The sequence below is a fragment of the Lates calcarifer genome, linkage group LG2, assembly GCF_001640805.2.
Source record: "Lates calcarifer isolate ASB-BC8 linkage group LG2, TLL_Latcal_v3, whole genome shotgun sequence".
Taxonomy (NCBI): Eukaryota; Metazoa; Chordata; class Actinopteri; family Centropomidae; genus Lates; species Lates calcarifer.
In genome coordinates, this window is record NC_066834.1 from 13219834 (window position 1) to 13245795 (window position 25962).

General features: G+C 40.0%; 3 protein-coding genes and 1 long non-coding RNA gene across 4 annotated transcripts; 2 read left to right on the forward strand and 2 right to left on the reverse strand.

Moving 5' to 3' along the window:
* Positions 1 to 308: 308 nt before the first annotated feature.
* LOC108894177 (RAB11a, member RAS oncogene family) lies at positions 309 to 7289 on the reverse strand. Its single transcript, XM_018692703.2, has 5 exons — positions 7121 to 7289; positions 5301 to 5496; positions 4036 to 4229; positions 3612 to 3692; positions 309 to 3139 (listed from the first exon to the last, which is right to left on the reverse strand). The coding sequence occupies exons 1-5, from the start codon at positions 7158 to 7160 to the stop codon at positions 3003 to 3005; spliced, it is 648 nt and encodes a 215-aa protein (XP_018548219.1). The 5' UTR covers positions 7161 to 7289; the 3' UTR covers positions 309 to 3002.
* Positions 5511 to 13375, forward strand: LOC127143291 (uncharacterized). The gene is made up of 3 exons (XR_007814580.1): positions 5511 to 6959; positions 8920 to 9114; positions 13240 to 13375. It is a non-coding gene; the product is annotated as an uncharacterized LOC127143291 (long non-coding RNA).
* Positions 7635 to 13870, reverse strand: LOC108894176 (SH2 domain-containing protein 7-like). The gene is made up of 6 exons (XM_018692702.2): positions 13230 to 13870; positions 12469 to 12558; positions 12226 to 12391; positions 11023 to 11265; positions 8907 to 9581; positions 7635 to 8821 (listed from the first exon to the last, which is right to left on the reverse strand). Exons 1-6 carry the CDS (start codon positions 13379 to 13381, stop codon positions 8777 to 8779), a joined length of 1371 nt encoding a protein of 456 aa, XP_018548218.1. The 5' UTR covers positions 13382 to 13870; the 3' UTR covers positions 7635 to 8776.
* Positions 13871 to 14157: 287 nt separating this feature from the next.
* dapk2a (death-associated protein kinase 2a) lies at positions 14158 to 22266 on the forward strand. Its single transcript, XM_018692701.2, has 9 exons — positions 14158 to 14549; positions 14674 to 14795; positions 16850 to 17071; positions 17681 to 17819; positions 19086 to 19215; positions 19827 to 19902; positions 20014 to 20166; positions 20304 to 20349; positions 21197 to 22266. The coding sequence occupies exons 2-9, from the start codon at positions 14734 to 14736 to the stop codon at positions 21845 to 21847; spliced, it is 1479 nt and encodes a 492-aa protein (XP_018548217.1). The 5' UTR covers positions 14158 to 14549; positions 14674 to 14733; the 3' UTR covers positions 21848 to 22266.
* The last annotated feature ends 3696 nt before the right edge of the window (positions 22267 to 25962 follow it).

A 25962-nucleotide genomic window follows, 5' to 3' on the forward strand; every position in this document is an offset into this window, starting at 1 on the left:
ATAACTTACTAAAAATAAGAGCTTTCAAACAACTGTGGTTGTCTGATGAAGCGGAGATATACACCAATCAACCACATTAAACCCACTGACAGATGAAATAAATCAAAGTCAAAGTCAAGTAATAGTCTCTCATAGTAACATAAGCAGTTAATTTGAATTAAATAACTAATTAAAATGTCCAATAATTGAACAGTCTCTATATGCATATTTATAGTTATGGGTTCCTTTGTGGAAACTTCTTAGCAAACAACAGGACCCATAAAATATGAATTAGATGTAACAATATCACAGTAAAATACAAGCCCATATAAAGGTTTATGACTGGTGCGCTTTATTAAGATGAACTGATAACTTAAGATATAGACACAATTGTACAATTTATCAATCTGTACAAAACATAAAACCATTCATTTTGACCCCCCCTCACATTTAACCCTCCAAATTCATTGAAATGACATCATTTCACCCTTACATGTTTACACTGGAATTACAGTCAGTTATAGAGTTCAATATAGTAAAAAAAAAAAAAAAAAAAAAAAAAAAGATAAATCAAAACACACTTCTTAAAAAAAAAAACAGAACAATGGAGGTACATGAGACAGGATCAGAAATCATATTTTCAGAAGAAAGGAATCACTTTGTCCACAGATGCCAGCTAGTGAGTCTGGAGAGGCTCGGCTGGCGGCGCCGTCTGTTCAAAGAAACGCCATTGGCACTGCCAGCCAGGCTCACACACACTCCAGAGCTACCGATCTACCCTCTGCCTCTACACGCACATACACACACACCAAGTTCAGGCATTGTATATGTCTGCTAACACCATCACACACTGACACAGCTATAACCTGGAAATTCAACAGAACACACTCTTGGGAGTTTTAGCTAGTAGGTTGTTAGCGAGGCAGGTGTCCGTTAACATATTGGACTGGACACAACAGTTAGCTTGTTTAGCATGTCATTCCTAACTAGCCAAGCCTAGAACCCTCAGCATATTTCATGGACAGTAATGACAATGTTAGCTACATAAGGCGATACGACACTGGAGTTGCAGTCGTACAGAAAGCCATGCATTGTGTTGAAGTCAGAGGCAGCTCGGTGTACATAGGCTTTATGTGACAGGGACAACACAGCTGTCTGTTTCCTTGAGGGACAGACAAAGCCAGGTTATTGGATAAGAAAGAGGCGGATATGACGGTGAGTTACTGGCAGGTGAATGAGAGGCGTTTTTCGGACAGGTATGCGTGGTTAAGGAGGCACTGTGACCAGAAGTTTGCAGGAATGTGGCTGAATCTCTCAAGTTTTTCCTTCAGCAAACCCTTCCTGTCAGTTTGAGCACTGAGCATTCAAGGAAAAGGCTTTTGAGACTCGGCCAATATCCCGTGCTGCTAAAACATTAATATTTTGGTTTTTGACCAGTGGCACCATCTTAAAAACGGTGCATCCAATCTGACAAAAGAGGTCCAGATTCTCCATGTGCAGTAAAAATCTAATCCTAGACAAGAAAGCATGTTTTACTAGATTAACTATTAAGGTTCAGTGCAAGATTCTGACAATTTCACGCTCATGAAATCCAACCTAGTGAGTGACATTTGCCATTTCCTACTTTCTCAGTGCGTCCTAACTACACTTCTGTGGTTACATGCATAAAGCATCATTTGCAGAGACTACAGGAGATTTTTGATTATATTATTACTGAGTATCATAGGAATGTCATACGAGAATACTTCTGCTGTTTTTTTAATTCCTTCATTTGCTATACAAGTGCACTAAGAAAAAAATCCAAACAGCCATGTGCTAGTTTCTGCATAGTTGTAGTCAAACATGTCAAAAAAGAATGCATACTTTTTTCCTAATGTTGGAGCTGACTAACGTGTCCTCAGTCCCTCTCGGCATTAAGCGCAACAATCTCCGTATGATGCCAGACTTAAAGTAGGACAACATGTACACGAGTTGTGTTCAGCTTTCATGGTGACAGCCTAAACTTTCTCTCCCTCAAAGCAATGATAGTGTTCCACAGAGTCCTGATCGAGTCTTTCACCAGATTTAAAAACATGCAGCACAGCAGAGCGCCATCTTTTAAAGACATGCAAAGCTGGTCCGAAACCCGCCACCCGCTGTAAACACGGCTACGTTTACAAGGCAGCGGCGCCACGTGCTAGCTCACACCCACACACACTATCCTTTTTTTTTTCTACTCGGCGCAAACTGAAGCTCGGCAAATGCGGAAAAGATTCTACATTTCACTAGCGTCATATTCACAGCAATCAGATCAAATGGCATGACACTACCGGAGCACGCGCGTCTACACTGTGCTCGATACATCCACGTTGTTTCCAAAACAGTACATTGCACTAAAGAGGAGAGGGTGGGGGAGCCTAAAATGACAGGAGAAGCTTGTATATAGGAATACACTTCAGAGCAACTTTGATGTGCTTTAAATTCATATATACCTAGTAGTAGATATATGATACAAGACAGAGAAAGATCATAAAAAAGTGGAGAAATCAAAAGGGAGCACAAAGTATGAAGAGAAGAAAACAAATCACATTCATATATTAAGACATTTTTGTGACATGTCAGCGCATCTACAGTAATGAAATCTAAAGTGATATGAAATGCCTGCTGCCCTGCAGAAACCTAAAGACAGAGGGGCTCTGCTTGGGGGGCCACCCCACGCGGTGACTTCTTCTTATATTGGGATATATTTAGAGCAGGAGGAAGAAGGGGGAAGGGTGGGGAGGGGGTTGGGTGTGGGGTGGGTGGCAGGTACAGGTTGGTGCAGAGTTCGGGTCACAGCCTCGAAGCTGTGGCTCGTCCCTCCTACGCCACGCACTACACCGAGGCAGTCTGTTTTCTGAGGGGGAGGGGGCTGAGGAGTTGTGAGCTGGGCAGAGGGGGAGGCAGGGAGGGAGGGAGGGGAGGGGAGCCGTGGACTGTGGGGAGAGAGAGGGGGAGAAAAAAGGGGGAGAGGGGTTGGGTGTAGCAGCAGATCCGCGGCCGGGCTAGATGTTCTGACAGCACTGCATCTTTGGTTTGTTCTCAGTGGGCTGCACCTGGATGTTGACCACGTTGTTACTGGGGGACATGTCGCTCTCCTGACGCTCCGACATCTGCTTCTGAGAGACGATACGGTAGATCTCTGTCGGGAGAGAGACAAACGGGTGAAAATGACACAGACAGAGCCATTCAGAGTTACAGCCTGTTTAGAGAATGCAATACAAGATGGTGCTGCTCCGACCATCAGGAGCTAATTAGGGCTCTATGTCTTGCCAAAGGACGTACACACTTAGATTTTTCTCCCAGCACAAAAAAAATTATAATTATTTCTGATTTAACATGTACAAGCTGAGCCTTTTCAAAACTGCTTTTAAATATTCCTGTTTTCAGTGGAAACAAAGTCAGCCATTTTTACTTTTTAGATGTCACATGATTCTTTATCACTATCTTTGTAATGTTAACCAACTGAAGGCATCAAGTTTACTAACTTAATTATCCGTACAGACATCAGCAGGAGCACAAAAAAACAAAACATAAAACAGGATTATCTCAGTAGGTCAAGGTCTGTGTGGCCAGTGGTTGTTTCTCGCTCTAAGGACATGCACAGTACAGACCTGTAAGGATGGTCTGGAAGGCCGTCTCTACGTTGGTGGAGTCCAGAGCCGATGTCTCCAGAAAAGATAAACCGTTCTTCTCTGCAGGCCAAAGTGGAGCAACAGGGCATGTTAACCATCGATCAAATACGCAGCATTCCACAAATAGCAGACCAGTCTGACCAGTTTAAACAGATATCTGACTGAGAGACTGTGAGACTGTTATACATAGTTTCAACTGAAAAACTTAGTTGGATACATTTATCAGAATCATTACAAAAAGAATTAGAAATCATCACCCAGAGAATCACTAAACGTTTGTCTCATGTTGAGTAGGTTTTGGTTACTGAACTGTTATTTGTTCTTTTCTAATCACATTTCTGTTTAATTCTGTTCTTGTGGCATATTTTGTGTTTTCTGTTACAGTAGAAGAGAATAGTTTTACCGGCAAAAGCCCGGGCCTCGTCGGTGGGGACAGCCCGAAGGTGACGCAGGTCGCTCTTGTTGCCCACAAGCATGATGACGATGTTGCTGTCGGCGTGATCTCTCAGTTCCTTCAGCCAGCGCTCCACGTTTTCGTAAGTTAGATGTTTGGCGATGTCGTAGACCAGGAGAGCCCCCACCGCCCCGCGGTAGTACCTGCAGCAGAGCCACATGCACAGAGAGGACTCGGCTCATCGTTGCACTGTTATCATCAGAGCTGAGTAAAAGGCGTATTACAGGTGATGTGGTAGAAGCGGTCAGTGTGTTGTAGCAGTCCAGCTGAATTTATGTGCCAGCTCCGGCTGACATAGTAGTATAATAGTTCTGCATCTCTCTCTCTCTCTCTCTCTCTCTCTCTCTCTCTCTCTCTCTGTGTGTGTGTGTGTTGACGCCACCACTAACTTTATGTTTTGCATAGGAAAACAGGCCTGCTGGGGCCACAGCGAGCTGAGTGGACAGTCATTATCTGTACACTGTAGAGATCATTTACACATCTGCGCTGGACTGTGACAAAAAAAAAAACATCGGTTCCAACACACTGACATTCTCTCTTCTTCCTGTCACTAAAAGGCGATTGCTGATAGTGATTATGGACAGGAACAGGCAAAGACTTCCTGATGCACAACCTGCATTGAATCATATTTTTGAAGTGGCTCAAGTCAAAGAGTGGCTTCATAATGATGCCAACAGCCCTGATCAACAGAGAAATAACTGCCAACTGTTTGATAATCAATGAATCATTTCTCACTGGTGAAGATTTGCTGCTCATTTTTGTCCAGGACCCCACCTGTGAGTCACAGGATAAATGTGGAGTTTCAGCTCTTTGGGGCTCAAAAATATGTTTAAATGAGATAATACGAGAAGTTCAGAGGTCTAAATCTGTAGCTTATAGAACTTTAGACAGCTGCAAAGAAGGATCAAAATCGATGTGCTTTATTTTAAGAGGTAACAAAGTTTGGGAAACTCTCTTATGTGATAATAAACTGAACATCTTAGGGCTCTGCAGTGTTAGTCAGACAAAACAAATAGAGTAATTGATAATAAAAAGAACTGCTAGTTGCAGCCCTTCATTACACTCAGCAAAGCTTTTATCTCATTGTTTTGGTTTGCTAGCCACAGCTCTCATATAACTCCTGAATGGTAAAGTTTATATGCACTAAAACCAACCTGTCCGACGTGTTTCTACAGCACGTCCTGAGCCCTACCGACCTGCTCCTCTATACTTACGCTGATGTGATGGCACGGTAGCGCTCCTGTCCGGCTGTGTCCCAGATCTGGGCCTTCACCGTCTTGCCGTCCACCTGGATGCTGCGCGTGGCAAACTCAACTCCAATGGTGCTCTTACTCTCCAGGTTGAACTCGTTGCGGGTGAAACGGGACAGCAGGTTACTCTTTCCCACACCTGAGTCACCGATAAGGACCACTGAAACACAAACACAAATACATTTTACACCAAAAGCTTATTATAACTTGTGTACTGTATATATTTATTATGCCATATTTGCATGTTCTGATCGCTATGCTGCTCATTAACTGTACAGTATATTTACATGTGTTTACATATTGCCATGTGTATTTTTTGTTAATAAGGTGCAACATTTAATTAATAATCTGTAACCGTATAGATAATCAATCTGTTTTCAGTTCCAAATTCTCAGCTGTGAGGGCTCACTGCTTTTCTTTATCTTATCTGATATTAAATTGAACATCTTTCGATTATTGATCAGAGAACAGAAGTGATGAGAGGATGTCATTTTGAACTTTATGAAACTGCAATTGTTATTTTTCACTATTTTTTATTTTATAGACTTAACGATTGATTGTGAAAATAGGAGACTTCTGCCTAACAAAACAAAACCTCTTCCATAGACTAAGAGATTAAAAAATCAAAAAATAATTGGCAGATTAATCAATAATGAAAGTAATCATTAGCTGTAGCCTTAATTACTGGAACTTCTAAATACAGTATATGTGATGTTTCTATTTCTTGTACTAAGTGCTCCTTCATACTTGTTTGAAATTTTCATTCTCTGTAGTTTTTTCAAACATAAATGATGGAGAACAAAAATGAACAGTCCTTGTTCTGTGGAGTCAGCAGTCTGACCACAACAAATCAAGTGAGTATTGTCTACAGTCTCTTTAGTACAATTTTTTCTGTCCATCGACTTATCGATTGATCGACTAATCCTGCAAGGCTTTGGACACAGATTGACCTGTTTATTTGCACAAATTCATTTTTAGATATTTAGTGTGTTATTGTGTTGTTTGCAAAGGACATCCAGTCAATACACAACCACTGCTAGGTATCATCACACATACAATAAACAACGTGACATATAAACATAACATTACAACGAATAAAACAAATGCAGCTATAGAGAATTTATGATATAACATATAGGCAGATATTCTACTTGCTAGTTAATCACCTCAATACCGTCGTGATAACTCAGTTATTCCGCAACCCCATTGATCTGAACGTATTAATATTAAAACTGACTGTTCACTTTATTCGAGACATTTTCGCTGACCTTATTGTTATTGTTATTAATATGCTAGTGTACTTTTTATTTATAAAACCAGCTAACACTTAGCCTAGCTAGTTTGCGGCATGAACCGCTGTAAACTCCAGATTAAACGTTTTACTGGCGTGTTTTATTGTTGTGAATAACTCTGTTGGTTCGTCTGGTTGGAACCCGTGAAGATAATGTGATAACGGTTAACGTTAGGTGTGTCCGACGTGAAGCTGGTCCGCGCCCACCGATAGCGGCTAACAACTAACAGCTAACGCTCAAGACGTCCTGTCGGTTAACGATAATGAACGTAATGTGATGAATCCACGGAGGTTTCTACACGCATAGCTAGTAAAGGGCCGTCCTGCGTCGTGTAAGTTAATTTAAGTTGCTGACATGTCCCAGACATCTCGGTGAAAAGTGATCAGAGCACAAAGGTTGACGGTTAGCCTGGCAGCCAGTCAGCTGGCCTGGTTAGCCTCTCAGCTAACACACCATCAGATCTCCAAAGATGAGAAAAGGCTTGGCTTTTACCTTTGAACAAATAGTCATACTCGTCGTCTCTAGTGCCCATCGTCTTATTGAGAAATTGATAGTCCGATCTGATTAGTTTTAATGGAAGGAAGGCGCTCTGTTGTATTTTACTCTTCCAACGGGAATCTATTTGGGAGCCGTACTTCCGTAATTTCTTCTTCTTCTTCCCTGGCAGCGTCAAAGTGGCACACAGAGACGTCTCTGACATCTACTGGCCAAAAGCAGGAACTGCACAGCACCCTTTAATGTTAAAATAAGTCCGTCCATCTATTATCTATACTGCTTATTCTTAAGGGTGGTTGAAGTGTCAGTCGAAATTCTCTTTACATATTGGTATGGAAGGATTACTGAATAGGCCCACAGAACCCAAGGTGTCAGAGACATTGTTTGAAGTGACTGTTAACTGTTTACAAGAAAAATCATTCAAATAACTATGAAGAGACACAAAATGACCATTAACTGATACGAAATGACCACAAAGAGACTCACACAATCCCTTGTATTATTTATTTAATATAAATATTTTTAAACCCAGCAATTCAGAAGGTTCTGGCACGTTAGAGCATCTAATCAGGGATCAGTTGAGAAAAGTAACATTCTCGTGGTGAAGAGGAGGCAACCATAACAGGATGAGAGTGCTTTAAGAAAGACAAGACAGGACTGAAGAAAATGAGGAAGACCTTTCAGAAGAAGAGAGAAATCCTCCACGGAGAGCAGCCCCCTTAAGAGAGAGGTGACAGACTTCGTAGATAATGAGGATGGTGCTTCAAATAAAGAAAGATCTCATCATGAAGGAGTCAGTTCAAAAAGAGCTGGAAGGCATTTCAGACAAAAAGCACATCATCAAGAGGAAAGAGGCTTCAGGCAGAATGTGAGTCATGAGGAAGACTCGGCAGGAGAAAGGTTTAGGACAGAGGAAATATGAAGAAATCTGAAGCTGGGAATGCAAAGAAGGCAGAAAATGTAAATACTTAGTGACTAGATCCAACAGGTCAGATTAACTGTGAAGTGCAAGTCTGAACTGAGTTTGGACCTGAACAGACGTAACATCCAGATGACTGAGTCCAAAGTTTCCCAGCAGAACATTGTGTTGTAACAAGATGTTCCATGTTATTCACTTCAAAACCAAATCAAAATGTCTAAATATGAACTTATGATGAACAGTGACACAAGTATCTGATGATTTACTTTTGTTTTTTAGTTAATTAGTAATTTAGTTAATTTGTCTGAATTTCAAGATATTTGAAAGATTTTAATGACAAAATACACAAATACACAATCCTGTATCACCTTTAATGCCACCACTGCTACAAAAACTAAAACCACCACCAACACTACTGCTACTACTACTACTACTAATAATAATAATAATAATAATAGTAATAATAATAGAAATATGTAATGTTAATCTTGCTTGCTGTGAGAGGAAAATGATTGGAATATACTAACTACTGCTAAATATATATAGAGTGGGATATTTACAGACTTAGGACATCTGAATTCTATACTTTCATACTTAATAAAATACTATCATAGACATTTGATACATACGTAATACTCATACTTTCATTTTTGTCTCAGTTAACTAAAATATCAAACACTCGATTCTGCATTTGACCACAAAATTATCCACATGCAGAGTCCTTTCTGTTGCTTTTATTTCTTCTTGTAATCAGGAAGGAATTTTTTCCATTTCATGTTCTGCAAACAGAAAATAAGAAAAGCCATTACATTACATTTTTCTGCTCTCAACATCAACAACTCTGGTTAATTGTTTCTGACTTACATTTTTACCCCAGGTGGACTTGGACTTCTTAGTCTTCATATCATCCAGTGACTCATAAGTGTTGCCTTGGACAGCAGCAGCAATGGCAGCATCTCCAGGGATCTGCTCGTAGGTGTCATCAGGTTGACCAGCAGGTGTTGACCTCTGGGGGACCTCAGCATACATCCCATCTCCCTGCTGAGTTGAACTCCCCCCTGGCCCCTCAGAGGTATGGTACAAAGGGTTGGACCTCAGTAATTCCATATCATCGCTCTGCTGTTCTGACCTAGAGGCGTTTGGCCTCTGAGCCCCAGGTTCATGGAGGGAGTAGGTGTGGCAGGTGACCCTTTTCAGTGGAGCAGGTGCGTAAGATGCTGAGGGACTACTGAGCTGGTTAGAATACTCGTCCTCCACCACGTTGTTGTGGTCAAGTTGTGGTAGAGATTTGCTTCTGTTCTCCACCTGTGTTAGCTCAGAGTATGTGGTACCTGGTGGACAAAGATCCCCAGGATAGCTTGTGTCAGTGGTTTTAAATGAGTCTCTGTCTGTCATTAGCACTGAGGCCGCATTTCCTCTCAGTCTCTCTGATCTGTTTGAGTCACTCTGGGTTTCACTTGGATGTGATGTTGTGTCAGGCAAAGATCCACTCAGGGAGAAGCCCAGAGGAATGCCTCTTTTTGGAACTGGAGGTACACCCTGGAAAACGTGATAACAAATCAATGAGAATATGGATGACAAAACTATCTCTCTACAAGGTCCATAAGTGGCTGCTCGGGAGACACTAAAGGCTTCATTCTACTGTACAGGTTTATATATCAAATATATAATTAGTGTATATTCAGTAATGTAACACTGACATTTTCTGTTGTCTCTGATTGTGTGAGGATTTAGTAGAATTAGAGGCACTGACACAGGCATTCGTTAACTTCAAAAATATTTGTTTTTCCATGTCAAAACCTTCAGTGTTTTCTCAAGAAGCTCATTGTAGATAGGTTAGATAAGCCTGTGGAACTATCATGGGAGTCAACTTAATCCCACACTGATGAAATCAGGGGTTTTGAAGGCAGGGTCACGGCAGTAGATGACGTAACAATCCAATATTCAATGCTTAATTAAAGCCAAGATGTTGGCAAATCAGTACATTGATCTAACAGCAGAATGAACTGCAGACAGACCCTATATGTGATCTGACGGTTTTAGTGTATTCACATATATTGTGGTTTATGTAGGTGAGCTCTTGTTGTAAAAGATCCCTTTCTCCGTGACTGAAAGTGACACAAGTTGTTTAAGAACAAGAGACACTCAAATTATATTTTTATTAACTTTTTGATTACACCTGCAGCTAAATCATTCAGCTGGTTTGTGCTGCTGGTTTATATGTGACTGCTCTGCTGTTTTAGTTTAAGAGTTAGTTAAGTAGTAGATTAGTTAATCACAGGTGTCGATGTTATTTATGTTTTTCACTTAAATCTTAAAACAGGAGTTCATTCAGACTCTAATTAAACCAGGGTGACTTGTTTTAGTAAAAGATGAACTGACGGGATTCACTGTTTAATGTTGTTAATGCAAATTAAACTATTCATGATGCAAACCAACCACTGAACATTGAAACAAGTATTAATATTTATACCTCACATTAATCTATTCATTTCATTATGTTTGTGGTTTTCTCTGTATAAGGGACAGAATTACTTTGTTCCTGTTAATGTCTTTACTGTTACTGATTAATCTGTGTGATGCTGATGCACAAAGGAAGCTTTTCATGTATGTGGAGGGACATTTTGTAAAATCTACATTTATAAGCATAGCCAGTGCTGTGATCTAATTATAGTATAACACTGATCAGCCACAACATTAAAACCACTGACAGGTGAAGTGAATAACACTGGTAATCTCATTACAACACAATGTTCTGCAGGGAAACTTTTGAGTTCTGATGTTCATCTGGATGTTACTTTGACACATACCATCCACCTAAACTTTGTTGTATAACTGTTTTAGAGCAGTTTGGTAGGAAAATATATTGAATATTTTGATGAACAGGTAAAGAAGTGTCTTCATGTGCAGCCCACTTTTCCAACAAAGTCCACATGTCATGCTGAAAATCATAATCAGCCTGTTCTAGTTTCTGTCATACCTGTGAGAGGGACATTGCGTCTACAGACACTGTTCCCGTCAACTTTCTGCTTTTGGATTTAGGTGGCACTGCAGGTGGCTGCACTGTCCCGGGGCCATTTTGCTGCTGAGTCCTTTGATTATTGCGAGGGTCATTGTGATGATCATTTTTCTGGTCCCACAGGCTCCGTAGAGCTTGGACACTCACTCCAGGCTTATGTTTGGGGTTGTAGTTCACCACATCGTATAGTTCACCTGTGTCTTCCTGAAAATAGCAAGCCGTATTATTATTGTCTCTTTATGGCACTTTACAAAACCATCTGGCTTCAACAAGGAAAACAAGTGAGACATGTAAATGAGGCATGTAAACGCAGGCGCCAGTAAAAATAAACTAGTGGTGGTTGCCATGTACCAGCCAGCCAAACTTGTACATGCAAAAGAATGACGAGTGATTAAAAAAATCCCTTTAAAGTATAATCTTTAGTCTTTGTATCAACTACTGTCATGTTAGCTACCCAGTGAGGATGCACTCAGGCACGCAAGCAGTAAATGCAAATGTCAGCGTGCTACATGCACACAGTGACAATGTTAACATGCTGATGTTTAGCACATATGTTTTTGACCATATTCAGCATCTTTGGTCTGTGTGTCTGCATGCTAATGTTTACTAATTAATACTGATACTAAAAAAAGGGTGATGGGTCATTAGTTTAGCAGGTATTTGGTCATATACCAAAATGTTGGATGCATTCAGATTTTGACTTGATGAAAAGTCAGAGGATCAACCAAAGTCATCAGGATGCATCCTCTGGGCACCATGAATATAGTTACAAAATGTTGTGCCACACTGTCTTGTAGATGTGGAGATATTTTACTGTGTAATAACTTTGACTTTCTAGCGATGCTAGAGGACAAATCAGCGAATCAGCAGACTCAGTAGGGTTCATCATCTGGAAACCATGAATGTCCAGTGAATAGTTGTTGATATACTTTAGACTGCACAGATCAACATGGTGGACTGAGCCACTGTCCTGCAGCTAGCATGACTACAGTCATTACATCCATGAATAAAAATACATTTGTTGTAAGCCACATGATTTGGAGGTCTAACAAAGAACCATATGGACACACAAATGATTACAAATGATATGACGAGTACAAAAAAGATGCAAAACCACCCAAATGAGATCTTTTACTTGTCTGTGTTTCACAAGTCCCTCCTCACCTCGTAACAGCTGGAGGTCAGGCACTCTCCAAAGGGCTGGATGGGGCTGACCTTGTAGTGCTCTATCAGCTCTGTGAGACTGTGATAAGTCTGACAGTCTCCTGATATGGCAAACTGCCCATCTTGATCCTGGGTGATGACAAAATGGCGGCACCTGTCGTGGCCCCTTTGGACAAAAAGGAGTGTGATGAATCAGAAAAGGCAGCAAAGAAACAGTTTAACCACAGATTTGGTTTGACTTACTTGTAGGACAAGATGTAGCCAATGGCTTTATCACTGAGGCGAATGAGAAAACTGCCTAGAGCTTTATCTCTTAATAGATCTTCTGCATCCCTGAGGCAGAGCGAGAAACAGAACCAATTAAACAGACTTACAGGCAAATTAGATTTAAAAATAACACTGCTGTGTCATGAAACCTCCTTTATTCAGTCTCACACACATCATGCGGAGAAAACAAACATCTGCCGTCACTATATCCATCCCTGTTACATCCAGAGTCATTGATTCTGTCAAATACATTGATTTTTTTTAACGTGCAAATATAGCTTTTATAATAGGAATCAAGTCATTCAATTTTATAGTTTATAAGCTGTAATTTGAAATGTTAGCAGTCAAGGCTGTAGCCAGGATTGTTTACATTCTGATGTCAATTCTTTTAATAATTTGTATTTTTTTCTATTTTGATTAACTGTTATGTCATATGTTATATGTTACACTTAAAATGTCCCCTGTGAGTGTTATATTCAACATTTTACTGTTGCAGCTGGTCATGTTCTCGTGCATGGTAGTATAATCTACACAAATACATAGTATAATAAGACAATTATGTATTACAAAGTAACAGGAAACTAAAGTTGTCAGATAATTGTACAGTAGTGCAGTAAAAAACTGCTAAAACCTGCAAGGCCAAAACCAATGAAACTGTCATGTGCCAAAGCATCAGAGAATCCTAAACTGCACCACAAATCCTGTTGTAGGACTCCTCTCTTTTCTGTGTTGCTTACTTTCTTGCAGCGAAGCCTTGAAACCAGTCTGGGAAGTTTCCATTGTTGAGCATGAGCGCTGCCTGCGTCTCAGTGAACCACCTCAGAACCAGCTCCTTCAGGCCTCCTTCTGGTGTCTCCATCTGCAGGTCTACACCCAACTTATTCTCCATCGCTCCACGCTTTTGTTAGGACAAAATGTCAGAATAGTGGCAGCACTGTGGTACATACTCTCTGCACGGATAGTGTTCAACTCTCAAAAGGAAGACAAGGTGCCTCATTTGACTATTTCTGTTGGGCGTCTCTCTCATCTGAATAGTGGTATTGTTTCAGTTTATCTACCACTGACTCTTCTACCACTCGTTGGGCTGCTAGCTTCATTTTACTATCTGTGTTCCTTGTCCCAGATTGAACTTTAATATCTTGGTCACATTCATTTAATTTGCTTTTGTCTCCGTTTCATACACAGTAACAGCTCCTCATGTACTTGATTATGTGAATGTAGGGACAAAAATGTGACCACACCATCCACCCACATGGGAACAAACAATCCCAACAAGGTAAACCAGCTACATGTATGGTATTGTGGTGGGAGCATAAAACAAACAAAAAAGACAAAAATGTGATGGAGGGAAATGTGATTTATTGAAATAAATTAAAAATAATAAATGTTTACATGTATCAGTATTATTATTTAAATAGTAAATGATGTCAAATCAACAAATCATTTGTTCGCAGAATTGGCAGTCCGCTTGACCGCGACAGACAACAGGTGTCATAATTCAACCAGGCGCGAGCTGAACAGATGGTCGAGCAATAGACATGCGCGCGCACAGCAACGAGTGTCTTGAACTTTCAACTGAGAACGCAGACCAAAGTCATTAAAATACTGCAACGTAAACTTACTATATGAAGCACGTTTTTCAACCTGAATGATCTAGTCGTGTTTCAGTTGTCAATTCCGCATTAAATAAATACACCTAAAAACCATCTTTTAGAGCAAGATTTTACACTTTATATCATGTGCGGCTGAACAAATGAGAAATAATTGTGGACCTTTTTTTGCTCTGCACAGCACATTGTTGTCATTCAACAGTAGGCGTTCATGAAAAATTATAGCATTAGCTTAAATTGTCAAAAAAATTTCACTTGGCTATCAGCAATGCCACCATAAATTAGCCGTTTTCTGAATGGAGTTCTGAATCGCGTTCTACCCGTGCTACAGAGCAGCGTGTTGGCACTACCGATCTGTCGTGGCCTGTACACAACACAGAAGCACAGCAGGACAGGAGGAGGACGAGGTGTCACGGGAAAAAAGTTATAACAACTATTTCAAAGAGGGTAAGACTAATTAACTAATATTACGTGGTTTTATTTATGCTCGGTGACATTTATAATAACGTCGTACTGTCTATTCTTTTAAAAAGCTGAGAGAAGTTTTTTACACTGATTAAATCTGTTACAGGTTAAGAGAGATGAAAACTGACGTGTTATCCTAATCATCACATCAGTGAGGACTGCAGCCATGGATTTATTCAAACAACAGAGAGTGGAGGATTTCTATGAAATCGGTGAAGAGTTGGGAAGGTACAGACATGCGTGGATGCACACGTTTACTCCTCAGTGGTGAAATAAGTGTATTAAAGCTCACAGTATTTGCATCAGTTTAATATTTGATTTAATGGATAATGATGGTTTAATGTTTACTGTAAATGAATCCAAATGAGTGAATGAGGACACTACATGAGTACCTTCAATCTGATACAGACACTACACATAGATACATTAAATAGATTAGTACATTATTGTACTGCTGCAGCAGCCAAATCACACATAAGAACATAAGGACACCGAAAGAGGTAGGAGAGAAGAGGGCGACAGGAAATACTTATTTGTAAAAACAGCTTTAATTTTTTTTTTAAATTTAAAAGTATCCACTTAGGTTTGAAAAGAGAGGTTTCAGAGCTCAGTAGCTCTAACTAGCATGTAGGTCACTGCACCAGGCACTTATTGCTGTGCTATGACAATATGGAAATTACCCTCAGTCATTAACTGCATGCTGTAAACTCTCCCTGCACTTGTGAAATGTCTGTCTTATTCTCCTCGATGGCTTTAAACAGCGACTTTCTCCTGTGGGTCATGATTACTGGAACGCATGCAAAACATAATGTCTCTCTAAAGCATTTATTGCATTGATTAACAGGGGGAAAAAAAAGAAAAATTAACTGGTTGTATTTTAGACTCAGTTTTGTTGCTGTGTGTTGTCAGGTGGAGACAACTGTTACGTCTGTCAAGCTGCTTTTTAAAGGAACCGTCTATCTTTAGCAGAGACTAAATCTGCTCTCAGGCAGGCTGCAGATGAGGAAGTAGAGTGTTAGCTTACAAACTATTCAAGTAAATCAGGAGGAAAACTAGATGCAGCTGTACATATACAGTCATGTAACAAATGAGTTTTAAACACATCAAACCCAGTGAAGTGTTTGCTTCAGTTGTTTAAGTGTGAGTGTCTGTAAATGCCAAGCTTATCATAGTGCTGCAGAATTTGTGCAACACTATAAATAGACAGAGGTGGTGGGGAAACTTTAATAACAACCCCCCCCCCCCCCCCCGCACACACACACACACACACACACACACACACACACACACAGCATGTATGTATTACTGTGAGGTGAACAATATGCAGAAAACAGTACAACTAAACAAATAATAAATAACTCTACGGGGTGATTGTGTTTTCATCTCATTTGCCTGAGTCAGTCGAGACTCTCAGTTTCCATTGAAATCAAAATGGATCAGTAGTGTCACAGCTGACTCTTTTTGTTTGAAAACTGTGTGAAGCGCCCCCATCAGGCCAGTCTGTGTACTGGATACCTTTTATTGTTGAGTTTGAACATGTCTAAACTCAGTTTGTCTCTGGGCTCAGGAGAGGATCTACTCAAAGGAAGAAAAGCACACTTTTATTTTACACTTAGCATAAAAATTCACCACTTGATCTCAAACACATCCTGTTGTTGAGGCTTGGCTGGCAATGTATAACAATTAGAGCTGTAGCTATTAGTTGATTAATATGTCAAAAGAAAATTAATTAATTAATCTGTTTATTTAAGTTAAAGAAATCAAGCTTTTTTTAAGCTTCTCAAATGTGTAAAAAAAGTGCTGCTAATATATTAATAGTAGTTTATTGAAGGCACCTATGACCCTTCAAACAAACAGCACACAAATACAAATAGTACAGACTGGATAAAAGAAACAGATATTAATACTAGCATTTTGTTGCCAATACCCATATCTATATTTGAGAGCTTAAAAGTCTGATAAAATTAGTACACTACTAACTTTCTTTTTAAAGAGTTTTGACCGAGTTATGAACTGAGCAGTATCTTTTACAGTAGAAAAATAAAGGTTGGACAAACTATGTATTCAAATACATGTTTTAGGTCAATTCTAATTGACCTAAAACATGTAGTTTTCTTTTCTTGTTACTAATTGGCTGAGATACAAGCTGATACAATATATAGAGTATAGCTGCACTAAGCCAGTTTATCAAACAGCTGATAAATTAACAGGGTGACTCATTACTCTGAGTCACCCTGTTAAGACTTAAGTCGAGGATTTTCCTTCCCCTCTCTGTGTTTCAGTGGGCAGTTTGCCATCGTAAAGCAATGCAGAGAGAAAAGCTCGGGTCTGGAATTTGCTGCCAAGTTCATCAAGAAGCGGCAGAGCATGGCCAGCTCTCGAGGAGTGCGGCGGGAGGAAATAGAGCGGGAGGTGAACATCCTGCAGCAGATCCAGCACCCCAACATTGTCACGCTGCACGATGTCTTTGAGAACCGCACCGACGTGGTGCTCATCCTGGAGCTGTGAGTGACCAGAGATCAGCTTTAGTTCCATGCCCACCACATGTGGGCTAAATTATATGCATTTACTGCTATCTGTATTTATTTTACTGTGTTGTTGTTGCCCCCGGCCACTGCTCTCGCAGAGGCATTATGTTTTTGGGTTGTCTGTCCTTCTGTCCATCCCATTCTCAGTGAATGCGATATCTCAGGATTGCCTGTGAGGAATTTTATTTTTGACACAAATGTTTACATGGAAACAAGGATGAATGGGTTAGATTTTGGTGATCAAGGGTCAAAGTTCAAAGGTCACTGTCATTTTTGGCTGTAACTCTAGAATTCAGATGTTAATAATTGCAAAATGTTTATGTGAATCAACGTCTAATTGGATAAAATGATAAAGTGATGACTTTTTATATCCAAAAGGTCAAAGATCAACTTCACTGTGACATCATAATGTTCTGCAAAAACACTTTTCATGCATTCATGATTTTAGTATTATTTATATCCATGTTTTCCCACTATGTAAAATCACGATTTCCACATCACAGCACATTATCCTGTGTGACAGTGTAACCGCTGATGTAGCTGCAGTGGGCGCGTGGATGACAAATGTCTTGTTCCGTGTTGCAGGGTCTCTGGAGGTGAGCTGTTTGATTTCCTGGCGCAGAAGGAGTCTCTGAGCGAGGAAGAAGCCACTCAGTTCATCAAGCAAATCCTCGAGGGGGTCAACTACCTCCATGCTAGAAAAATTGCCCACTTTGATCTGAAGGTTTGTCCTGACTCAATACGCCACGGCCTGTCTGAACATTTTCACGTTTCTGAGACATATTCTGTAAATCAGAGGTCACGGTGAAATGCATGGCGATGTCATGAGCTCAGTCAATTTAACAAAGCGACAAAAGGTTGTTTCATGTCTGGAGTTTATTACTTAGAATGACTCAGCGTTGTTTGTAAAGCTTTCCCTAGAAATACTAGAGAAGTTGTATTAACAGAACATTTTTTACTTTGATTTAAACTATAAAGGAAATAGAACAAACTGACATCACATTTTCTATTTCTATCAACTGTTTAAATGTAACCAAAAGGAAAACAACAGCAAACAAAACCTGCAAATAATGGTTTCAAGACTTGATCCATATCTTCATATTAGTAAGTAACAAGCAGCTGTCAAGCATGTGACAGTTTTGTTTTTTATGCTTTACTGAAACAGGAAGAACATGGTGCAGCATGTGTTCTGTTCATGTTTCATTCCTTTGTTCCAATGAAGTTATGCCTGAACGGAAAACAACAAAACACAATACTTACCATTAGAAGCATTAACTCTAGAAAAGCAAAACTGTGGGGATATTTGGATTTTTGGCTACTTTGCTGCATTTCTCTGTTTCATGCCATACTGAGCTGAATGTCTTTAGACTGTTGGTCAAATATATAACCAGTAATTTTAATATGTCACCTTTGGTAATGGGCATTTTTTTTCACTATTCTCTGATATTTATACATAAAATTATTCATACATGAGTCACAAAATAATCTGCAGATTAATCTGTAAAGAAAATAATATATTACAGTCATTAATACAGTCAACGGTTTGCTCTTATTCAGTAAGTTTGTCAGGTTATTATTTTAAATAAGATCCGCTCACTGTGTCACTTTTGACAGTTGTGTTCCTCCTCTCTCGCTCAGACAGATGCAGCAGGAGGAGCTGGGAGCTAAATCTTACAGAAAATAATCTAATACACAAAAAAAATTACACAAGTGAGATTTGGTCCACTAGGTGAAGCAATAAGCTGTCTTTAATCTAGAAAAATATAAAGTGTGTTGCACACACAGTAAATTTAAAATGAATAGTTGTGTTCTGCGCGTATATTTGCCACTGCTGTAGTTGTTTGCGTAAGTTGAACACAGACAGTTTCATGAGTGCTTTCTTTGTGTGTATGTTTTCTTTTTGCTATGTAAAATGAGTGTCACGAGGGAAACAGTATAATAGTTAATGTCATTTGTATTTTCTCAGTAAATTTTCGTCTCTTATCTGCAGCCTGAAAACATAATGCTACTGGACAAGAATGTGCCGTTGCCGAGAATCAAACTCATTGACTTTGGTCTGGCTCACAAGATTGAAGCTGGGGTTGAGTTCAAAAACATCTTTGGGACACCTGAGTTTGTGGGTAAGATGAGCTACTTTAAAAGCTATTTGAAATGTTAATGAAATGTTTACAAGTATGTACAGTTGGGCATAAAGAAAAAGAAAACACCAGTGTTCCAAAGGATATTCCCTCATTTGGTGTTTTGATGATGGTGGAGAGCATTGTTTGGTCAGTTTGGTCCAAAATCTCCCATAATTGTTCAGATGGGTTGAGATCTGGTGACTGTGAAGGAAACATCATGTAACAACAGGTTTCTCCTCTAAGTTTTTAGGTTTTTTCTTTAATTTGTACCAGTAAATGAAATAAACCCCCACCCCAACACACACACACACACACACACACACACACACACACACACACCCGATGGTCTTTGAGAAGTGAGTCCAGTCCATGATCTTAAACCACCTGAGCTGAAATCTGGCATTAATGGGACAGTCTTTGATCACCTCCCTCATCTCATCCCAAAGCTCATCAGATATCACAGATCCAGTGTCCTCACTGTGTAAAAAGAACATCCAAGAACTGTGATAGACAATGTTTAGAAGTAGGCACATAAGAAGTATGGTTTGCTTATTTTTTATTTTTTTTTACCTGGTTTAACAAAGATGCTTTTTGACTGTTTTTATTTGAAGCACCGGAGATCGTCAATTATGAGCCACTCGGATTAGAAGCAGACATGTGGAGTATTGGGGTCATCACCTACATCCTGCAAGTGCAATGCAAACAGAACAATGTCACTGACAGTAAACTCTACATTAATACTGCAGTCCCCCTCCAAACAGGATGATAAACTGCTCCTTTTTTAACATTTTGTTCCAGGCTGAGTGGTGCCTCACCTTTCCTTGGGGAGACCAAACAGGACACACTGGGGAACATTTCAGCCATAAATTATGAGTTTGATGAAGAGTTCTTCTGTCACACCAGTGAGCTGGCCAAGAAATTCATCAGCCAGTTGCTGGAGAAAGATAAGAAGTAGGAACTCATGTGTAATGTAGTGAATGACATTTTCCTCAGGGCAAACGTGTGTCAGTATAAGAAAGTTAAACTCTCTGCTTTCATTTTTTTAATGCTCTCCAGAATCACATAACCACACTGTTTTTCTCCTATAGGAAAAGATTAACAATTCAAGATGCTCTTAATCACCCGTGGATCAAGGTAAAATGAGAACTTAATTTTAGATTAATAGTGTTTAATTAGCATTACAATCACACAGTACTGAGCACACTTGAGTTTGTCTGCTGGCAGTGGTGTTTGAACTTGAATTAGAAATAGATGTCTAGATGTCTGATAGTGTAAAATGAGGAAGTAATAACATTTTATGTCCAAGAGGTCGAAGGTTCAACACTATAGCTCAGTAACAGAAGGGGAGGTTGTTACTGTATTTCCTGCAACTTTACTGGTGGTAGAGGCATAAAACCACAGGACAGTAATTCTGGTTGATTAATAATGAACTTAAATTATTTTTTGTAAAGCTATATGTTCTTTTTTCAATTATTGTTTGAAAAACAAACAGACAAAAAACACCCCTAACCCAGTTAAGTTATGCAAAAACTCTGTTTCTCAATTCATCAACACTCGTCAGTGTTAATGCAATTCTTTGTCAACAGATAAAAAAAGGTGGCTAGCTAACTTAGCTAATGCTAGGAATGGCTCCACAGGCATGAAGAACAGTTGGAGAAAAACACTGACCTGAAAGACAAGGCTTTTGATCTCTCCCTGCACATTTCTCTTCACTTTTATTTGTATACCATTTTAACTTAAACCCAGACAGTCAGTAAGGCAGACTGTTTGCACTGTATCAAGCAGCTATTGGTATTTTCCTTCCTGCCTTATTGTGTACAAGCCTGTATGTAACACATAATATGGAAAAGCTATTGGTGGTTTGCAGTGCTCCTTAAACCGAAGCCTACCTGATGCAGAAGTGCATGAGCTCTCTCCATCAGTGTCAGCTCTTTCCTCTGTGGTTGACAGTCACTAACAGTCCTTTCTTTACACCTTTTAGTCCAATGAACACAAGGAGGAAAACAAAGCCCAGGAGCCAAAGAAACGGGAGCGGCGCCAGTTGAAGACCAAGCGCCTAAGGGAGTACACTATCAAGTCCCACTCCAGCATGCCACCCAACAACACCTATGTAAACTTTGAGCGCTTTGCACAGGTGGTGGAAGACATTGACCAGATGGAGAGCTCATTCATTAGTCTGGCAGCTGCCCATGACTCTCTGCAAGAAGATATTGATGCCATGGTGTCTATATACAATGAAAAGGAGGCCTGGTACAAGGAGGAGAGTGAGGGCGTCCGCCATGAGCTCTCACAGATCCGCTACGAGTTCCGTAAGGTCGAGGCCTTGAAGAGGAGCCTGCAGGACGACATGCAGGCTTTCAGCTCCAGCCTCGGCGCCATCAGCAGCCGTTACCAGGAGAGACAGAACCACTTCGATGCACTGCGCCTGGAGCTTAGCAATGAGCTGAAATGGGTGCAGGAGGTGATGGGCTCATTTCCCATGGATGGGGGTGGAGGAGGGTACTCCAACTTCTCCACCGTCTTCAATAATGATGTAAATGAGGCCTTGAAGGAGCTGCTGAACCGCTCCTGTGGAGGGGAGCTGCTGTCTGGGATCAACCTGGACTTTACTGAGACTGGACAACAAAGATAAAGGCTGTGTTATATTTTAACCTATTTAAAAACCATTAAGTAAAGTTGCAATAGGAAGGTCTGTGTCAGATAAAAAAACTTACACATATAATAAGAAGTAAGTATTGTCTTACTTTTTGTATATCAAATTGTATATTTCCATGTTAAAAATAACCTGCCCAAATGATCCTCTACTAATGTCACAGCCAGACACCACAGGACGCCCAGAGGTCCTGTGTCCATACACTGACGGGTCAGAGCTGATTTGATGGTAGAAAGGGGGGCATAGGTGGGTTGCATGTGTTAAATAACATCCAGATGAATGTCAGGGTTTCCCAGCAGAACATTGTATTGTAACAAGATGATCAACATGTCAGTGGTTGTTCTGTGTGTGTCTGATGTGTATAGCCAATATGAAGTCCTTAAATTTAAGATGCAGAATTTAAGGAGTCTTACAGTGGTCTGTTTTGGTTCCTTGAATCAGTACTTTTTTTTGCCAGTCATGCAGAATCAGCTACTTGACTGTTTTTATTTTCACAGTGTTTTGGTGGTGAAAATGCTCTCAAAATTGATTTGTAATACCATTTAAAGGCCTTGCAAAAACAAGCAACCTTGCAGATACCCTGGGCCAGCTGCTGAATCATGGAGCTAACAAGTGTGTCAGCTACGGGGCGTTAGTCGTGACAGCAGGGAACTGCTGGAACAGATCGGAGACTATGACCAGCTGGGACATGACCAAAGCCTCAGATCAGGAGGGGAAAGCAGCACCTCCTGAAATCAACACCCGCAGAGCTGGCTCCCACACCATATGTAGAAACTCACTACTATTCTGAGAGCAGATGTGTATTTGCGGGATTGTAATTATAAGTAGTAGACTGGGTCAGAGAAGCGCTTTTCTGACAGTATAACAAAATATGTTTGTGCTTGGATCCAGTTTTGAGGTGTTTAAATGTCATTTCAGACTCACTATATTTAACCACCACCTGCAGTTTTTGCTTTTAGGAGAATGAATCAGCTCACAGTACATGTGATGAGCCCATAAAAGCTGATGTATTCTCCAAATGTGAGCCAGTTAACAAAAAAAAAAAGACAGCATGAGTGACAGAGTCCAACATACTTAACCCACAGGAGATAAAACATCAAGCCCAGTTACAGCTTAAGGGCTGCTTCAAAGTGGCACACTGAAAGGCATTTTACTAAACTGTACGTGTACTGGCTGTTAACCTTCTCACACCACTCTGAGGAAATAGCTCTCTATGAATGACATGGTGCAGTTGAATGGTTTTAATGCTGACAAAATAATCTGGTCTTTGTGAATAATAAGTGTTAGAATTTAAAATATAATGGCATCTGAGCAAATATCCAAACCAGAAGAAGATCTCTGAAACAGCAGACAAAAGTACAATGTTAGGTCAACTATGGATAAATGTAATGTGTGATGCACTTTTAAATTTTTTTTGTTTGTTTTGTTTTTACAGTGTGTCTTAAAACACCCTAACCACTGCATTGCTCTATAAAAGTAAATACTCGTGACTTAATACAGAACAAATTTAACAGAAAACCCAGCTAAAAACTGAGCTACTCTGTCTCATCTGGACTGTGCTTGTGTGGTTTGATCAGACTTGATTTGACTTGATTTCCTGGTAGCATAAAACCACTGACAGATGAAGTAAATAACATTGATCTTGTTACAATACAACGTTCTGCTGGGAAACCCTGGGTCCTGACATTCATCTGAATGTTACTTTGACACGTACCATCCATTTAGACATTGTTGTAGACCACGCAGTCACCAGCACACACACACACACCCCTCCCATGGCAACAGGGGCCTCCACCAGCAGGACAGTGCTCCCACCACACCACAATAACTGCTCAGAAATGTCTTGAGGAACATGACAAAGAGCCCATGGTGTTGACCTGGCCTCCGAACGCCCCAGATCCCCATCTGATAGGACACCTCTAGAGGTCCTGTGTCCATGCCCCGACAGGTCAGAGCTGTTTTTGCGGCATGAGTGAGATCTACACAATATCACGCAGGCTTGATCAGATTGGGATCTACAGGGACCCCAGGCCAAAACTTTGGGCTTTATATCATGTTGTGGTTGCTCAGTGTATGAGAGGCTGTGTTTCTGTGAAGGTTTTTCCTGGTATTTTTCTGCACCCAGTTGTCAACAATTACACCTGCTGTCATTATAATTATTCAGTAATTAGAATTACAGTTATGCAACTTTAGGGGCACCAGTGCTTAATAGCAGGTGCAGAAAACAGCTAAGCTGCAGGTGTTTTTGAAGTCTCAAAAGAAGAGAGTGACTTTAAGAAATTTAAGTCACTGTCACTCAGAGACTCATATTGAAAGTGAAATATTAGTGTTTGATAGGTTAAAGTCAAGAGGAACCTCTTACTCTGGAGCTTTCCAAGACTGCTTGTTTTTCTAATTCCTGATGTATCAGTTTCAAGATCAGTAAAAATACGGTCAACTTGCAGATGACCTCTACAGAGCAACGGACTGCAAATGGTGGTGAAGGAGCAGACAGTGCTGAAGTTGATGCTTTGGTCAAGTGACACAGTGTCAAGAATTTAGACCTCAGCTGAGAGAATTATTGGTCTCACACTCCTTTAGATCTGGTGTGATGTGGTGACAGGACAATTCACAGTATGAAGCTGTTATGAGAACCTTGTCCTCAGCCCCATCATACCCTCACACCCAACAACAAATAAAACAGTAAATAGTGTCTGTGATAAGGTGTTCAGCTCAGGCCGGGCTCCTCTGCGTCTGCACTGACAAGATAAAACCCACTTTCTACACCACTTGACATGACATCATATCACCATTGACTGAATTTCTGTTAACATGCAGCACAGCTCTGTAACTCCCCTATTTAGCATTTTTAATAAATGATTAATAATAGATTACAATGCAGTTGTGGGCAATTTATGAATATATTTGTCAGCAGCTCTTAGCTCCTCCTGTGGACACACATAAGTGGAGGCTGTGCGCCTAAACAAATAATGAATGACAATATAATAAAACTTGTCTCCCATGTCTTCATGGGAGGAGTTATGTTGACAAAACACTTACAAATGTCCTTATAGTTGTGTAGAACTACATTATAGTGTGTTATGATAATAATTTATTTAATTATTAATGATTAACAATTATTAATGATGTAGTGAAAATATCAAGAAATACTGCATATTATAAATGACACTGAACAGTGAGATGGCAGTGACCAGTACACACAGTTTCCAGTTTATTAGGTATACCTTCTTTTAACAGATATAGTCCTGCAATAAATCCTTCTTCATGAAGGTTATAATGTTCAGTTTTTATTGAAATTATTACTGAGAGGTGTTGATCCACCTGTATGATCATTTAGGAGGATGCAGTATACTGTTGAACTTTGTTGTCATATACAGAGAGCTGTTTGTGTTATTTAGCCAGCAGCAAGTCAGCTACAAGCCTCAATGCAAGATGGTCAAAGCAGCCCATCACAGTACAACAAAAGCCAGAACTGAGCATTTACACATTTTGAACCTCAGATGTTCCTTTAAATTCTTATTTAAACTTGAGAAATGTAACATAGATGTAACACAGAGGTATGAATCATTAAACTATGCACTTGTTTATGTAAAACTGTTATGTTACTATATTTGGTGAATGAATAACATCAAGGACACTGTGTAGCAGACTACTTGGCTCACAGAGTACTGTAAATACTGTATCACTAGTGTAATCACCCCATTTGATGCTCAACCTCTTTTGATGCAATAATGGCGAAATAAAATGAATTAACAAAGAAGGCCCCAATGCAGCTGCGTGACATGCATGTATATGATATATATGACAATTTAACAGAACCACAATCTCTAGCTTTCCAAAATGACCATAGAAGTGAATCAAGAAAAAATAAACAGTATACCTCTCATGAAGGAGGGTTTATTGCAGGACTGTTGTATTAGAGTGCATTAGTTTTAAGTGCCTAAAAACTGCCCACTGGGCAGTTTGTTTTGGGGCCTTTTGTATTTGCAGGGTCAGTGACTGTGTGGTATCAGCGTTCAGCGCACCTAGAGGTTTAGAGAGAGCATGCAGACAGACAGGGCAGTGATCAGGCAGACAGGGAGGGAGACAGGTCC

Coding starts and splice junctions, on each gene's coding strand:
- LOC108894177 (XM_018692703.2), bottom strand. CDS start 7,160: ATGGGCACTAGAGACGACGAGTATGACTATTTGTTCAAAG. Junction 5,497..7,120: donor GTATGACTATTTGTTCAAAG/GTAAAAGCCAAG, acceptor TTTGTGTTTCAG/TGGTCCTTATCGGTGACTCA. Junction 3,693..4,035: donor CGAGGCCCGGGCTTTTGCCG/GTAAAACTATTC, acceptor TTTGGCCTGCAG/AGAAGAACGGTTTATCTTTT.
- LOC108894176 (XM_018692702.2), bottom strand. CDS start 13,381: ATGGAGAATAAGTTGGGTGTAGACCTGCAGATGGAGACACCAGAAGGA. Junction 12,392..12,468: donor GGCTACATCTTGTCCTACAA/GTAAGTCAAACC, acceptor TTTTGTCCAAAG/GGGCCACGACAGGTGCCGCC. Junction 11,266..12,225: donor TGACCTCCAGCTGTTACGAG/GTGAGGAGGGAC, acceptor TGCTATTTTCAG/GAAGACACAGGTGAACTATA.
- dapk2a (XM_018692701.2), top strand. CDS start 14,734: ATGGATTTATTCAAACAACAGAGAGTGGAGGATTTCTATGAAATCGGT. Junction 14,796..16,849: donor ATCGGTGAAGAGTTGGGAAG/GTACAGACATGC, acceptor TCTGTGTTTCAG/TGGGCAGTTTGCCATCGTAA. Junction 19,903..20,013: donor GGGGTCATCACCTACATCCT/GCAAGTGCAATG, acceptor ATTTTGTTCCAG/GCTGAGTGGTGCCTCACCTT.